Source organism: Oncorhynchus tshawytscha, linkage group LG06, assembly GCF_018296145.1.
Source record: "Oncorhynchus tshawytscha isolate Ot180627B linkage group LG06, Otsh_v2.0, whole genome shotgun sequence".
Taxonomy (NCBI): domain Eukaryota; kingdom Metazoa; phylum Chordata; class Actinopteri; order Salmoniformes; family Salmonidae; genus Oncorhynchus; species Oncorhynchus tshawytscha.
The window spans coordinates 36863064-36878032 of record NC_056434.1 but is presented as its reverse complement, the minus strand read 5'-3'; the positions used below and the strand labels follow the sequence as shown (position 1 = coordinate 36878032).

At 42.2% G+C, this 14969-nt stretch overlaps 1 protein-coding gene across 3 annotated transcripts in view; it reads left to right on the top strand.

Moving 5' to 3' along the window:
- Nucleotides 1-483: 483 nt before the first annotated feature.
- pdhx (pyruvate dehydrogenase complex component X) overlaps nt 484-14969 on the top strand; it is a 69347-nt gene continuing 54861 nt past the window's right edge. For 2 of the 3 annotated variants that reach the window (XM_024423794.1, XM_024423793.2), the window contains exons 1-2: nt 484-660; nt 10775-10858. In XM_024423794.1, the coding sequence (XP_024279562.1) occupies nt 525-660; nt 10775-10858 (220 nt within the window). In that variant the 5' untranslated portion in view covers nt 484-524. The remainder of the gene's footprint in view (nt 661-10774; nt 10859-14969) is intronic. The other variant, XM_024423795.1, reaches the window with a different exon arrangement.

Sequence of the window (14969 nt, the reverse complement as noted above, 5' to 3'; positions counted from 1 at the left end):
CCCAGTCATGTGAAATATGTAGATTAGGGTCAAATTATATTATTTAAAATGACAGATTTTCTTATGTAAACTGTAACTCAGAAAAATCTTTGAAATTGTTGCATGTTGCATTTATATTTTTGTTCAGTATATAATACATTGTTAAATATAAAACAAGTTTAAAGAAATAATATATATATATATTTCAATTGTGCTGTGCTAGCCCTTTAACTGTGAAAAAATACTTGAATTGACATGTTCATCAGGTTGCAGCTGAACTACAAGTTCATGACAGAGGAAGACTACAAAGAAGGACCTCAAAGAGCCAAGAAGGACGTCTTTGGCATTTAGTTTTATAGGAGAGTTGCAGTCAAATAGTAATCTTGATGAATGTATATCTGTCTAGTCACATGGCTCATTTTACAACGTTTATAAACTATTCCACGTAATGGCTTTGTGTTGTACCACTTTACGGTTTATTTTCTTTGCTCTTATCACCTGTCAGGCATAAACTTGGGCAGCTCTTACCGACTGAGGACGAAAACATGGCGGCCTCCTTGCGTTTGGGTCGTCAAGGAATTCTATTTGGCCTGAGATTTGCAAAGCTTAAAAAAAAATCCTGGATTTCATATTCGTTTCAGGACAATGTCAGGCAGTTCTTTCAATCGCCATATTTCTTTGGTAAGTGTTGACACTTCATTTATTGTACTAACGTTCGTTGCGGATGACGGCCGCTAGCAAAGTTGCTAGCTAACCTCTTATTTATTTTTTACATCACCCACTTCTAAAAAAAATACGTTTCAGCCGAATGTCACTGCATCTTTGGGTTTTATTGAAGTAACATGGGTTTTATGTTTCCTTGGCTTTGCTGAACATTATCAGACGCTCGCTATCCGTTAGCTCTTCTCGTAGATGTTACAGCCGAGCTGTCAAGGTTGCGCAGATTAGGTAGCTAGCCAGTTAGCTAACGCTAGTCATAACAAGTCTTGGTATTTATTTTTCTAGCTAGCCAGTTGGGTCATTCCTACAATTTGCCATAGTTTCGGACCTCAAACATTTATAAATGTTTTTTTTCTATATGGTTTTGTATTTTATCAGAAAGGACGTTTGACTTTCAGGAAAACATTTGTTATCCTCAAGCACTTTCATTTTTTTTCTTCAACCTGTTAGTTGCAGGTTGGAAATGTGGAGCCTAAATTAGTCATGAACAAAATTGAGCTAGCATAATGGTGAAGACTTGAACAGGATTTTATCTTCTCTATCAAACATATTTAACATGTATAAATGTGCTTAATTTTCTCTAGAATTAACCTAATAGGGTGGACATTTATGGGTGAGACATAGACTAACAAGGTAAAATAGATTCAACTGAGTGTTTATTTATTTGGCTTTGTTTCTCACCGAAGACATTACACTTCCTGAATTAGTTATTTTCTGAAATTGATAATTACAACAAACTAACAGGGTGGGTGGAATGTGATTTAATAAAATAGTCATTAAAAATGCATTATTGATGAGAGATATTTTAACTATGACCTGATTTGACCAACCTGAAAATCGTGTTGGTTTTTCTGTATGCTGCTCAGTGTCTCTCTAGCTCACTCTGTCTTCCTGCTAAAGCTGACAAAACATAGTTACAACATAGCTACTAAGTCAGTGATACACTGATGTAAGGTTGATCACGGTTACTCTATTTTAACCAATTCACTCATTCTACCTGGACCTTGTGCTAGGTCAGTTGAGTCATGGACATGGGGCCAGCTTTTACAAATGTGGGGTAATTAGATTTAAAATAATTTGTGTTAAATTCTGCTCCCCACTTCAGATTGTGGCCCTCCTTGCTTTTTTTGTGAAACTTTTTTTTAAAACAAAATATCTAGGCCTATGATATTGATATCAAATTATATTCTGCATTTAAAATGTTAAGATAACATTTTATTTGTCACATACACATGTTTAGTAGATGTTATTGCGGCTGTAGTGAAATGCTTGTGCTTCTAGCACCAACAGTGCAGTACTATCTAACAATTCACAACAATATACACATAACCTAAAAGTAAAAGAATGGAATTAACAAATATAAATATTAGGATGAGCAATGTCAGAGTGACACAGACTAAAATACAGTAGGAATAAAATATAGTAGAATAGAATGCAGTATATACATATGAAATGAGTAAAGCAAAAATATGTAAACATTATTAGTGACTAGTGTTCCATTATTAAAATGGCCATTGATTTCAAGTCTATGGGGCAGCAGCCTTTACGGTGCAGGGTTACGTAACCAGGTGGAAGCCGCCTGGTGTTGGCTATTTAAGTCTGATGGCCTTGAGATAAAATTTGTTTTTCAGTCTCTGTCCTCATGAGATCCCATGACAATTGAGGGAAATAGGCATACTGCTTTTCAGTTTACTTAAGGTGCACAGAAAACATGATCTATTGGGGGGCAGTATTCTAAGATTACACTTAAGATTCAATTTCTGAAAACTGGCCCCTGGTGATGCTGTCTTTTGCTGGATCATTGCCATCACTGCTCATAAAAATGCCCCCTGGCCCAACGATTTGGCAATTCACAAAGGTTTCCAGCAGAGGGCAGCATTGTCCCATGTGTGTGTGTGTACAGTACCAGTCAAGTTCGGACACACCCACTCATTCCATGGTTTCTTTAATTTTATTATTTTCTACATTGTAGAATAAGAGTGATGACATCAACTATGAAGTAACACATTTGGAATCATGTAGTGGGGCTCCCGAGTGGTGCAGCGGTCTAAGGAACTGCATCTCAGTGCTAGTGGTGTCACTACAGACCCTGGTTCAATTCCAAGCTGTATCACAACCAGCTGTGATTGGGAGTCCCATAGGGTGGCTCACAATTGGCCCAGCATCGTCCGGGTTAGGTTTTGGCTGGGGTAGGCTGTCATTGTAAAAAATAATTGGATCTTAATTAAAATAGTAACCAACAAAGTGTAAAACAAATCAAAATATATTTTATATTTGAGATTCTTCAAAGTAGCCACCCTTTGCCTTGATGACAGCTTTGCACATTCGACATTCTCTCAACCAGCTTCACCTGGAATGCTTTCCCAACAGTCTTCAAGGAGTTCCCACATATGCTGAGCACTTGTTGGCTCATTTTCCTTCACTCTGTGGTCCAACTCATCCCAAACCATTTCAATTGGGTTGAGGTCGGGTGATTGTGGAAGCCAGGTCATCTGATGGAGTACTCCATCACTCTCCTTCTTGGCCAAATAGCCCTTACACCACCTGAAGGTGTGTTGGGTTGCTGTCCTGTTGAAAAACGAATTATAGTCGATACACAAGGGATGTGTATCGCTGCAGAATGCTGTCGTAGCCATGCTGGTTAAGTGTGCCTTGAATAGTAAATAAATCAGTGTCACCAGCAAAGCAATGCTTCACAGTAGGGTTGGTGCCAGGTTTCCTCCAGACGTGACGCTTGGCATTCAGGCCAATGAGTTCAATCTTGTTTTCATCAGACCAGAGAATCTTGTTTCTCATCATCTGAGAGTCTTTAGGTGCCTTTTTGCAAATTCCATGCAGGCTCTCATGTGCCTTTTACTTCTGTCTGACCACTCTACTGTAAAGGCCTGATCGGTAGAGTGCTACAGAGATCGTTGTCTTTCTGGAAGGTTATCCCATCTCTACAGACACACTCTGGAGCTCTGTAAGAGTAGCCATCAGGTTCTTGGTCACCTCCCTGACCAAGGCCCTTCTCTCCTGATTACCAAAATATTTCTGCATTGTTGAAGGTTCCCAAGATCATAGTGGCCTCCATCATTCTTAAATGTAAGAAGTTTGGAACCACAAGATTCTTCCTAGATCTGGCCAAACTGCGCCATCGGGGGAGAAGGGCCTTGGTCAGGGAGGGGACCAAGAACCCGATGAGCTCTGTAAGAGTGACCCAGAGTTCCTCTGTAGAGATTGGGTAACATTCCAGAAAGACAACCATCTCATAAAAGGCACATGACATTGCGCTTGGAGTTTGCATTAAAGGTACATAAAGGACTCTGACCGTGAGAGACAAGATTCTCTGGTTTGATGAAACCAAAATGGAGCTCTTTGGCTTGAATGCTAAGTGTCATGTCTGGAGGAAACCTGGCACCATCCCTACGGTGAAGCATGGTTGTGGCAGCATCATGCTGTGGGGATTTTTCAGCGGCAGGGGCTGGGAGACTAGTCAGGATCAAGGGGGAAAATGAACAGAGCAATTGTACAGAGGTCCTTGATGAAAACCTGCTCCAGAGCCATCATGACCTCAGACTGTGGCAAAGGTTCGCCTACCAACAGGACAATGACCCTAAGCACAGCCAAGACAATGCAGGTATGGCTTCGGGACAAGTCTGAATGTCCGTGAGTGGCCCAGCCAAAGCCCTGGAGAGACCTGAAAATAGTTGTGCAGCGATGCTCCCCATCCAACCTGACCAAGTTTGAGAGGATCAAAATAACAGGTTTGCCATCATTCTCAAGAAGACTCGAGGCTGTAATCGCTGCCAAAGGTGCTTCAACAAAGTACTGGGTAAAGGGTCTGAATACTTATGTAAATGTAGTATTTCTTTTTTTTTTATACAGTTGCCAAAATGTATTAACCTGTTTTTGCTTTGTCATTTTGTGGCATTGTGTATTGATTGAGGGGGAAAACTATACATTTTAGAATAAGGCTGTAACTACAAAATGTAGAAAAAAAATCATCCAAGGGGTCTGAATACTTTCTGAATGCACTTATATGTGTATGTATATACTGTATGAGGAAATCAAGTCACTGTCAAGTTTTTTTCATTGACTCAATCTTATCTCTACTCACCTCCTTTACAAAGCACATTGGATGAGAAGATCCATGTGGTTCAATGCGTTTTGAGAACGAGAAAGTGAGGAATGGAATGAATAAAGAGCCACTGTTCCTGCCTTCCTGGGTGATTTGACCTGCTAAGATTGAATCAGTGTAGACCTATTTGCAGACCTTAATTGGAACTGCCTAATCAGCTGGTTTGTTTAGATGGTATCTGTGACTTCAAATTGACCATTATCTTTGCTCTCAGCTAATGAGTAGTTCAGTGATGTATTTCTATGTTGGGGCCTATTTCATTGGATTTTTTATGAAAATGAGACTTACATAGCCTACACCTAGCCCACTTACTGGGAAACATGGAGGCCTACTGGCTGCTAGGCTCTGCATGCCTCAGTTTTCTCAATTAATTAAGAGAGCAGACTGTTAGCAGTCCTCAGGTCAGTGGTGAGTCAGATGCATGACCCAAAGCATTCTGTAATGGTGAGCATGGTGGGACCTTGGGCTTCAGTCGTGCATGATGCCCTGAAAATGCTTGACGTAAGAAAGTATTGCATGTAGTTCATTACCTCTCCTCCTCAGGTCTTTGACAGTTTTTAAATCGGGGTCAGAATACAGAGAGGATGACCAAAAAGGGTCTTGAGAAAGATGCCCCGGAAATGAGGATGATGTGACCTGTGTGTCTTGATGGGCCCTTCTGGACATGCGTCCTCTATCACATGGGTGTCAAACTCTGGCCCGTGGGCCAAATTTGGCCCGCGGGGTAATTATATTTGGCCCGCGAGACAATACCAAATTACTACTAGAGCTGGCCCGCCGGTATTATACAGCGCATTCACCACTAATACTACGAATCCCATAATGCTCTGCTGTTTTCGCGCGCCAATCAGGACAGGACCCAGAAACGCTCTCTCCTCTGTGACAGTAGTCATAGCAACATAGACGCTACAACTGTATGTGCGGTAAAAAGAGTGGACTGGTGGGCATGGTTCGGGAGAAGATGCGGGAAGAGAACTGTGCAGGTGAGCTAACTGTTTACCACTGCATCATACATCAGGAAGCACTGTGTGCCAAAGCCCTAAAGATGGAACATGTTATGACCACAGTAACACAGGTAGTTAACTTTATAAGAGCCAAAGGTCTAAATCACCGCCAGTTTAAATCTTTTCTGGAGGAGTGTGGTTCGGAATACGCAGACGTGCCGTATCACACAGAGGTGAGATGGCTAAGCAGAGGAAAAGTACTGAACAGATGTTTCGAGCTGCGTGAGGAAATATGTCAATTCCTGGAAACCAAAGGGAAGGATACAGCAGAGCTCCGGGAGCAAAAGTTCCTGTGTGAGCGCTGGCCTTTCTCTGTGACATCTCGAGCCATCTCGATGCGCTGAACCTGCAGCTTCAGGGGCGGGGGCGCATCATCACAGACATGTACGCTGCAGTGAGGGCCTTCAAAACTAAACTGTGCCTGTGGGAGAATCAGATGCCGCAAGGAAACCCTTGCCATTTTCCCTGCTGCCAATCCATAAAAGCGCAGATCTCTACCGCTGTGTTCCCATGCGCACAGTTTGCTGAAAAACTCAGTGTTCTCGCCGCTGAGTTTAGCCGGCGATTTGCCGACTTCGATGCCCAGAAATGCAAGTTTGAACTGCTTAGTAATCCCTTCGCAGTTGATGTGGAAAATGCACCAACCAACATCCAAATGGAGCTGATTGAACTCCAGTGCAACGACACGCTGAAGTCAAAGTATGATGCTGTGGGCGCCGCACAGTTTCCACGGTTCATCCCTGACACAATGCCTCAGCTCCGCACCCAAGCTGCTCAGATGCTCTCCATGTTCGGCAGCACTTATCTATGCGAGCAACTTTTCTCCTCGATGAAGATGACCAAAACAACTCACAGGAGACGTCTGACTGATGAACATCTTCGCTCGATACTGAGGATTTCTTCAGCTCAGAGCTTGAGCCCAGACATTGATGAACTAGCATCCAAGAAGAGATGCCATGTATCTGGCTTGGGCACATCAGATTAGACCAGTGTGCAATAATTAATGTTTTCTTTATGCACTTTTTCTTGCTACAAGGCATGGGCTTGAATGGTTGATTGATTTATTATCATTTTATTTGTAAAATTATTAGCCAGTGGAAAAAGTTTATTTTGGTATTTAAATCAGAAGGCTGCAAATAGAAAAGAGGCATACAATTTTTATTTAAATTTTATTTATTTAATAAATGAATGCCATTGATGTGTTTTTTCATTTGAAATTTGATTTTGCATGTCTCCACTATTAAATTATATATTGTATGGTAATAAGCGATGCTTGTTCCATATTCAATGTTAAAGCAAAACTTGTTTGGGTCCATATTAAAAGGTTAATTTGTTCAATGTTGGCCCGTGACTTTGTTCAGGTTTTACATTTTGGCCCACTGGGTATTTGAGTTTGACACCCCTGCTCTATCACGTCTGATCCAATACCCCCGCTAACATTACCTTGTCAAAGAAGAAAATCCCCCCCAAATAAGAAACAAACAGCCTATGCCAGGGGACTCCATCCCTGTTCTTTGAGTGCTTACCCTCCTGTAGGTTTTCGCTCCAACCCAAGTTGTTCTTCTATAATAAAATGGAGCTCTGCAAACAAATTAAAGGTGGATGCCGCCACCTACTGTGCTGGAGTGTGGTCAATCGCGGTTTACAACGTTAGCTCCACATTTCTAAATCCTCCTACCTAATTCAGTAATTCCGAGAAGAAAAAGAACCCTTCTAACTTCTAATATACCCTCCCCATCCCTCAAATTCCTTCCCAACCCCTGTCTAACCTCAACGACCCTACACTGCAATATTTCCCTCTCTTCAACATGCTTACAACAATATACCACATTCTCCACCAGTTCATCCACCATACCCTCCAGACACAAACGATTCACATGCTTACCAACCAGATGTAGCGCAATTGAGCAAACACCACTCTTCCTTCCTAATCTGATCTTTGAATCTTGGTCCACTGACCTTTTTCTTTGGAGGGCATATAAATGTAATCGCTGCCAAAGGGCTCAGTCCCATCTCCTCTGCCACACATCTATCAAAATGGCTCTTCTCTTACATTTGGCCTCACCTGTACCCAGTGCAACAATAATATTTATGTATATCTCGTTTTAAAGCTCTTTTGTCTCTGGTCTACAATTTCATTCCCTTCCACACCTCAATAGGCTGGGGTTATCTCACTACTATTCAGTCTCTCAATTCTCCATAGGAACATTTATGCCTCCCATAGTAGTTCACTCCCATTTAGATTTGCCAAATGGCAAACTATTCAATACAGACAGGGAATCTGAGTGTACTATAGTTCTGACAGGTTGAACAACCCCAGTTGTAATTTTAAAAATTAAAAAATGTGAACCTTTATTTATCTAGGCAAGTCTGTTTTAAGAAGAAATTCTTATTTACAATAACGGCCAAACACGGACGACACTTGGCCAATTGTGCGCTGCCCTATGGGACTCCCAATCAAGGCCTGATGTGATACAGCCTGGAACGAACATGGTTCAGCTTATCAACCAGCTAATTATTAGAGTCAGGTGTGCTAGATAAGTGTTGGAGTGAACCTACAGGACGGTACAGGAACAAGGTTGGAGAGCCCTGGCCTAAGCCTAGCCAAAATGAAAAAAGAAGCCAGGCAAATTGGCTTATAATTAAGGTTAATTTGAACTAGTGATCTTTCTGCTGTGGATCTGATTATGATAATAGTTTTTTTTGTAAGGCTGGGATAAAAATCGAGCCTGTGATGAAAAATAATTTCAGTTGACGACGACAGGCGTGGCAGAGCAATGTTTTACAGACAGGAATTGGTCTGCAAGCTCCTGTCATGGCGGTCAAGGCCCTTACATTCTCTTATCTCTCTGCCTCTCTCTCTCTCTCTGTGTGTCTCAACAAACGCACACACTCAATTGCACATTGGCTTCCCCTGCCTGTTCGGATTAAGAGAGCGAGGGTTATGGATGGGAGGTTTCAGCGGGTGTGCTTTCAGGGCATTGTTGTGCAGATATGTGCTCATCCAGGCCTGAGTTCTTCACACATGACATGCAGAGCAGAAGGAGAACACATGAACAACAACACAAGCACCAGAACATGAGGTTCCCTCTGGTCACACACAGCCATGGCTCATCACCATGTATCATTCAGGCCTTGAAAGCCATTTTTAATCCGCTAGTTCTATCTAAAGGTCTGTATTCTAGCATTTGTCATTCTAAGGCAGCATAACATTGTAATACTCAGTATTACAAGGAGGTGACTTAGTTGGGCATTAGCATGGCCAGCCCAATGCCTACATGACCCTGAGCCAGCTGAACTGTTGTCTTCTGAGTGGCTCTAGCTGCTGTGGATGGCTAGGTCCCAGGCTGTGGTGGCCCAGTGGGTGACAGGGCTACCAGCCCGAGGCAAGTATGTCAGCCGCCATCGCAGCCTACTGTTGATCTGCCTGCACTGCTCTCTCTTCTGTCGCCAGTGTGCTGTCCACTTCCTGTAGCCTGGTGGCTTTCATATCTCCCTGTCAGTGGATGAGTGCTGAGGCACGAGCCCCACAGCTCTCACCCCCTCTCCTATTGCCTCTTACTTACCACTTCTTTCTTCTTCGTAAGCGCCTATGCATTTCTAGGCTCCTAACTTTCTGCTCCTCTTCCATCTCAAAAGACTGACTGAATATAGCCTAGCTTGCCTTTTTTAATGGACTTATTTGATGTCACACAGACCCAATCAGGATAGGATATACACTACGTGACCAACAGTATGTGGACACCTGCTCTTAGAACACCCCCCCACCCTCCCTTTTACTGTTACAACAGCCTCCACTCCTTTCCACTAGATGTTGGAACATTGCTGCAGGGACTTGCTTCCATTCAGCTACGAGCAATAGTGAGGTTGGGCACTGATGTTGGGCGAATAGGCCTGGCTCACAGTCGGCATTCCAATTAATCTCATGGGGTTGAGGTCAGGGCTCCATGCAGGCCATTCCACTCCGATCTTGACAAACCATCTCCGCATGGACCTTGCTTTGTGCACAGGGTATTGTCATGCTGAAACTCATTGTATGCTGTAGCGTTAAGATTTCCCTTCACTAGAACTAAGGGCCCTAGCCTGAACCATGAAAAACAGCCCCCGACCATTATTCCTCCGCCCACCAAACTTTACATTTGGCACTATGCATTGGGCCAGGTCGTGTACTCCTGGCATCTGCCAAATCCAGATTTGTCTGTTGGACTGCCAGATGATATAGCGTGATTCTTCACTCCAGAGAACGTGTTTCCAGAGTTTAATGGCGGCGAGCTTTACACCACTCCAACCGAGGCTTGGCATTGCGCATGGTGAGATTAGGCTTGTGTGTGGCTGCTCGGCCATGGAAACCCATTTCATGAAGCTCACGACGAACAGTTCTTGTGCTGATGTTGTTTCCAGAGGCAGTTTGGAACTCGGTATTGTGTGTGTTGCGACCGAGGACAGACGATTTTATTACTCGGGGGTCCCGTTCTGTGAGCTTGTGTGGCCTGCCACTTCGCAGCTGAGCCGTTGTTGCTCCTAGACGTTTCCACTTCACAATAACAGCACTTACAGTTGACGGGAAGCTTTAGCAGGTCCGAAATTTGACGTACTGACTTGTTGAGAAGGTGGCATCCCATGACGGTGCCTCGTTGAAAGTCACTAATCTCTTCAGTTAGGCCATTCTACTGCAAATGTTTGTCTTTGGAGATTGCATGGCTGTTTGCTTGATTTAAAAAAAATATATCTGTCAGCAACGGGTGTGGCTGAAATGGCCAAATCCACTAATTTGAAGGGGTGTCCACATACTTTTGTGTATATATGGTGTTGCATAGGCCTATTAATGCATTTATGTTCAATAGACTTCTAGTTATGTAGACTAGGGTGAAAATGTCCCTCCTGTTTATAGATGAGCATGTATTGCTACTTGTGATCTGACTGGTGTTGATGTGTTCTCTCTTTCCTCTAGGTGCTGCACCAGTCAAAGTGGAGATGCCTGCTCTCTCTCCCACCATGGAGGAGGGAAACATTGTCAAATGGTTGAAGAAAGAAGGTAAGACAGCCGTGCCTCCATTTGCCAATGTTCACAACATCCTCAGCTTTTCTGTTGCATGCAGACTACAATGCTACATAATATAATCGAGCCTACGAAACAAATCCAATATGGTTGATTTTAATTTGACATCTCCATCCATATACCTTCCTAAAGACACACATCACCCTACACACATTCTACATTTTGAGATGTTAATAATGACTGGATAGTCCATGGTGCAGTTTAGTGTTTGTCAAATTAGCCAGCTCTCCTAATTTATTAAGGAGGAGAAAAGCAGTGCCCTGTTTCTCCCTTTCTCCACCCCGGAGTGATAGGGGGCCATTGTTAATGTTTGACCATGTGACATCACATCCTTCTACACAGCAGTCAGAGCCCAGGCATTCTGAGAAAGTAAGGCACCTGAGGACTGCTGCCAGTTAATTGGCCCAGAGAAAGTTGGCGCTGTCTATGTCACCGGGTTGCAACACTGTTCCCCCCTTGCCGCCATAGCCACATAGCCTTGGGTCGTTGGCCTGGTTTGCTATCTAACTCTCAGAGTGCAGTGTATAAAGCAACTGCCTGTCACCACAGGCGTATCCCAAAGCTCGATCCTAGGCCCCACCCTCTTAGGCCTCACCCCCCTCCCCATATCTGAGATCTACTGCAGCCCTCAACCTCCAAATACAACACCTGTTCTGCCAATTACATTCTGTTAAAGGTCCCCAAAGCACACACATCCCTGGGTCGTTCCTCTTTTCAGTTCGCTGCAGCTAGTGACTGGAACGAGCTGCATCAAACACTCAAACGGGACAGTTTTATCTCAATCTCTTCATTCAAAGACTCAATCATAGACACTTACTGACAGATGTTGCTGCTTTGTGTGGCGTATTCTTGTTTCTACCTTCTTGCCCTTTGTGCTGTTGTCTGTGCCCATGTGTTTTGCTGCTGCCATGTTGTGTTGCTACCATGCTGTGTTGTGGTCTTAAGTCTCTCTTTATGTAGTGTTGTGGTTAGTGATGCACCGATATTACATTTTTGGCTGATACCGATATCCAACATTTTCCTTCACAAAAAAACAAACATACCGATATTTAACATTTTAGCAGCCTTTTAAGCATTCTAGTACAGTTAAATAGTTAAAACACACACATGGAAGCAGCGGTCTAAGTTAGAGGACGACCGATTTAATCGGCATGGCCTATTAATTAGGGCCGATTTCAAGTTTTCATAACAATCGGTAATCTGTATTTTTGGACACCGATTTTGGTCGATTACATTGCATTCCACGAGGAAGCTGCGTGGCAGGCTGACCACCTGTTACGCGAGTGCAGCAAGGAGCCAAGGTATGTTGCTAGCTAGCATTAAATGTGATTGTTTTTTATAAAGATAATCTTCACATAATCACGAGTTAACTACACATGGTTGACGATATTACTAGGTTAACTAGCTTGACCTGCATATTTAGTTAAAAGTATTAAAAAAATCATGTTAGGCAATATTAACTAGGGAAATTGTCACTTCTCTTGCATTCATTGCATGCAGAGTCAGGGTATATGCAACAGTTTGGGCCTCCTGGCTCGTTGCAAACTAATTTTCCAGAATTTGACATAATTATGACATAACATTGAAGGTTGTGCAATATAACAGCATAATTTAGACTTAGGGTTGCCACCCGTTCGATAAAATTCGGAACGATTCCGTATTTCACTGAAAGAAGAAACATTTTGTTTTCGAAATGATAGTTTCTGGATTTGACCATATTAATGACCAAAGGCTCCTATTTCTGTGTTTATTATATTATAATTAAGTCTATGATTTGATATTTGATAGACTGCTCTAACTGAGCAGTGGTAGGCCGCAGCAGGCTCGTAAGCATTAATTCAAACTTTAACTTGTTTTTCAGCAGCTCTCAGCAATGTTTGAAGCACAGCGCTGTTTATGACTTCAAGCTTATCAACTCCTGAGATTAGGCTGGAAATACTAAAGTGCCTATTAGAACATCCAATAGTCAAAGCTATATGAAATACAAATGCTATAGAGAGAAAAGTCGCTGTGTCATAGTTCCTATAATAACTACAACCTAAAACTTCTTAACTGGGAATATTGAAGAACTGGGAATATTGAACCACCAGCTTTCATATGTCCTCAGCAAGGAACTTAAACATGAGCTTTTTTACATGGCACATATTGCACTTTTACTTTCTTCTCTAACAGTGTGTTTTTGCATTATTTAAACCAAATTGAGCATATTTCATTATTTATTTGAGACTAAATACATTTTATGTTTTATATTAAGTTAAAATAAAAGTGTTCATTGTTCATTCAGTATTTATTGTAATTGTCATTATTACAATTAATCGGTATCAGCTTTTTTTGGTCCTCCAATTATCGGTATCGGCATTGAAAAATCATCATCAGTCGACCTCTAGTTTAAGGCACTACATCTCAGTGGAAGAGGCGTCACTACAGTCCCTGGTTCGAATCCAGGCTGTATCACATTCGGCCATTCACACTGACTTGCCTAGGTAAATAAAGGTTACACACACACTACACTGACCAAAAAGTTATTTTGTTGGCATTTATGTATGTCCCCATTTCCAGTAAAACATAATCAAAACCCATTTATTTCACTTACTTGCTGTGCTGTTTCGTTGTTCATTTGTTCAGTCTCAACTAGGATTTCATCATACATGTCAAGCAGTGAAGTTTCAGCTGTCTGTGGCCTCTCTTCCTCGGTGTGCACTGTCACTGTGTCCGTTTCCCTCTTGTCCAGCTGTGTAGGTAAAATGCACTAAAACCCTGTTTCTTGTCTGCATCGAAGTAGCGGTCCTTGTACCTAGCATCAAGCATGGTGGCGACACAGTAGAGGCTCAGAGACAATGACACCAAATTGCTTCTTCACAACCTCTATTAGACATTTTTGTTGAGCATGTGTTTCAATGCAATGACGTATCACGTCTGCTGTAGATGCAGTTGAGATTATTTCTCGAGTCAGTTGTTCGAATGGAGCTAAGGGTGTTCATGTTTCCAAGTTTCAAACATGTTCTCAAATGCCATTGAAATGGAAGCAGCGGTATGAGAAACGGCACATTCTTGAGCATGCAGTACGGCTTTCCTCAGTACGAAATCCTCATCGACCCACTGCTGTCACACTCATAATGCTCATAGGGCTGACATCGCTGGTCCAAATGTCAGTCATGAAGCTAATAGCAGTGACGCCCATAGCAAGTATCTGTGAGTTTCAACAATACTGTGTAACTCTGGTAGGGAAACATCAGAAAATAGCACCTACTTGGTAATGTGTACCAGTGCTCGACCAGTCGCTCGATGGATTCCGCCGTTGCGTTGTCTCACTGAAATGTTCTTACTCTTACAAATGACTGCTCGACTTGTTGACTGCTCGATCCACACAGCAGACATTGTGGGCTAGGTTAGGAATGCTGTGTTGCACGTGTAGCGCTATATTTTTCGTTGCATTATTGCATCATCTACCTACGTTATATAGGTATGCACGTCAGCTTTGACATAGTTTTTGCACATAACGTTAAACTACACAATCGGGCCGATGCCATTGTTGTCATTTTTAGCTAATATCCGATAAGCTTACCTATATTGTGCATCACTATTTGTGTAACAATTTTGCTGTTGAAAATCACAATGAAAGTGCCCATTTGACGCCCTTAGACCTATACATGCCCCCTGTAAGACCCAATTATCAATGATACAGGCAACATCTTGGTGTCATTATACTCCATAGTGTGCTCTAAAATATTTAGTATTGCTACTTTCTGAAACACAATTTTACACAAATTTATTCGACATTAACTATTAATATCTCAAGTCCCCTTTTGGTATTTTTTTGACATTGTTTTAAATAATATACTCTACAAGTCCAGTAAATTGCCAGAGTGGGCTCTCTGCTGCTGTTATATTTTATGAACACCACCAACACATTCAGTGGGGAAATTAATTAAAAGGGAACTCTCTGCTGGTGATTTGATGAATATGCAATCCTACAGAAGGTATATGATTGGTTAAAGATAATAATGTCAAGTTCCACTCTTGAAATTTGATGTTTGAATAGTATATTCTTCCAAACAATATGTGGGTGATTCCACACGAAGGTCAT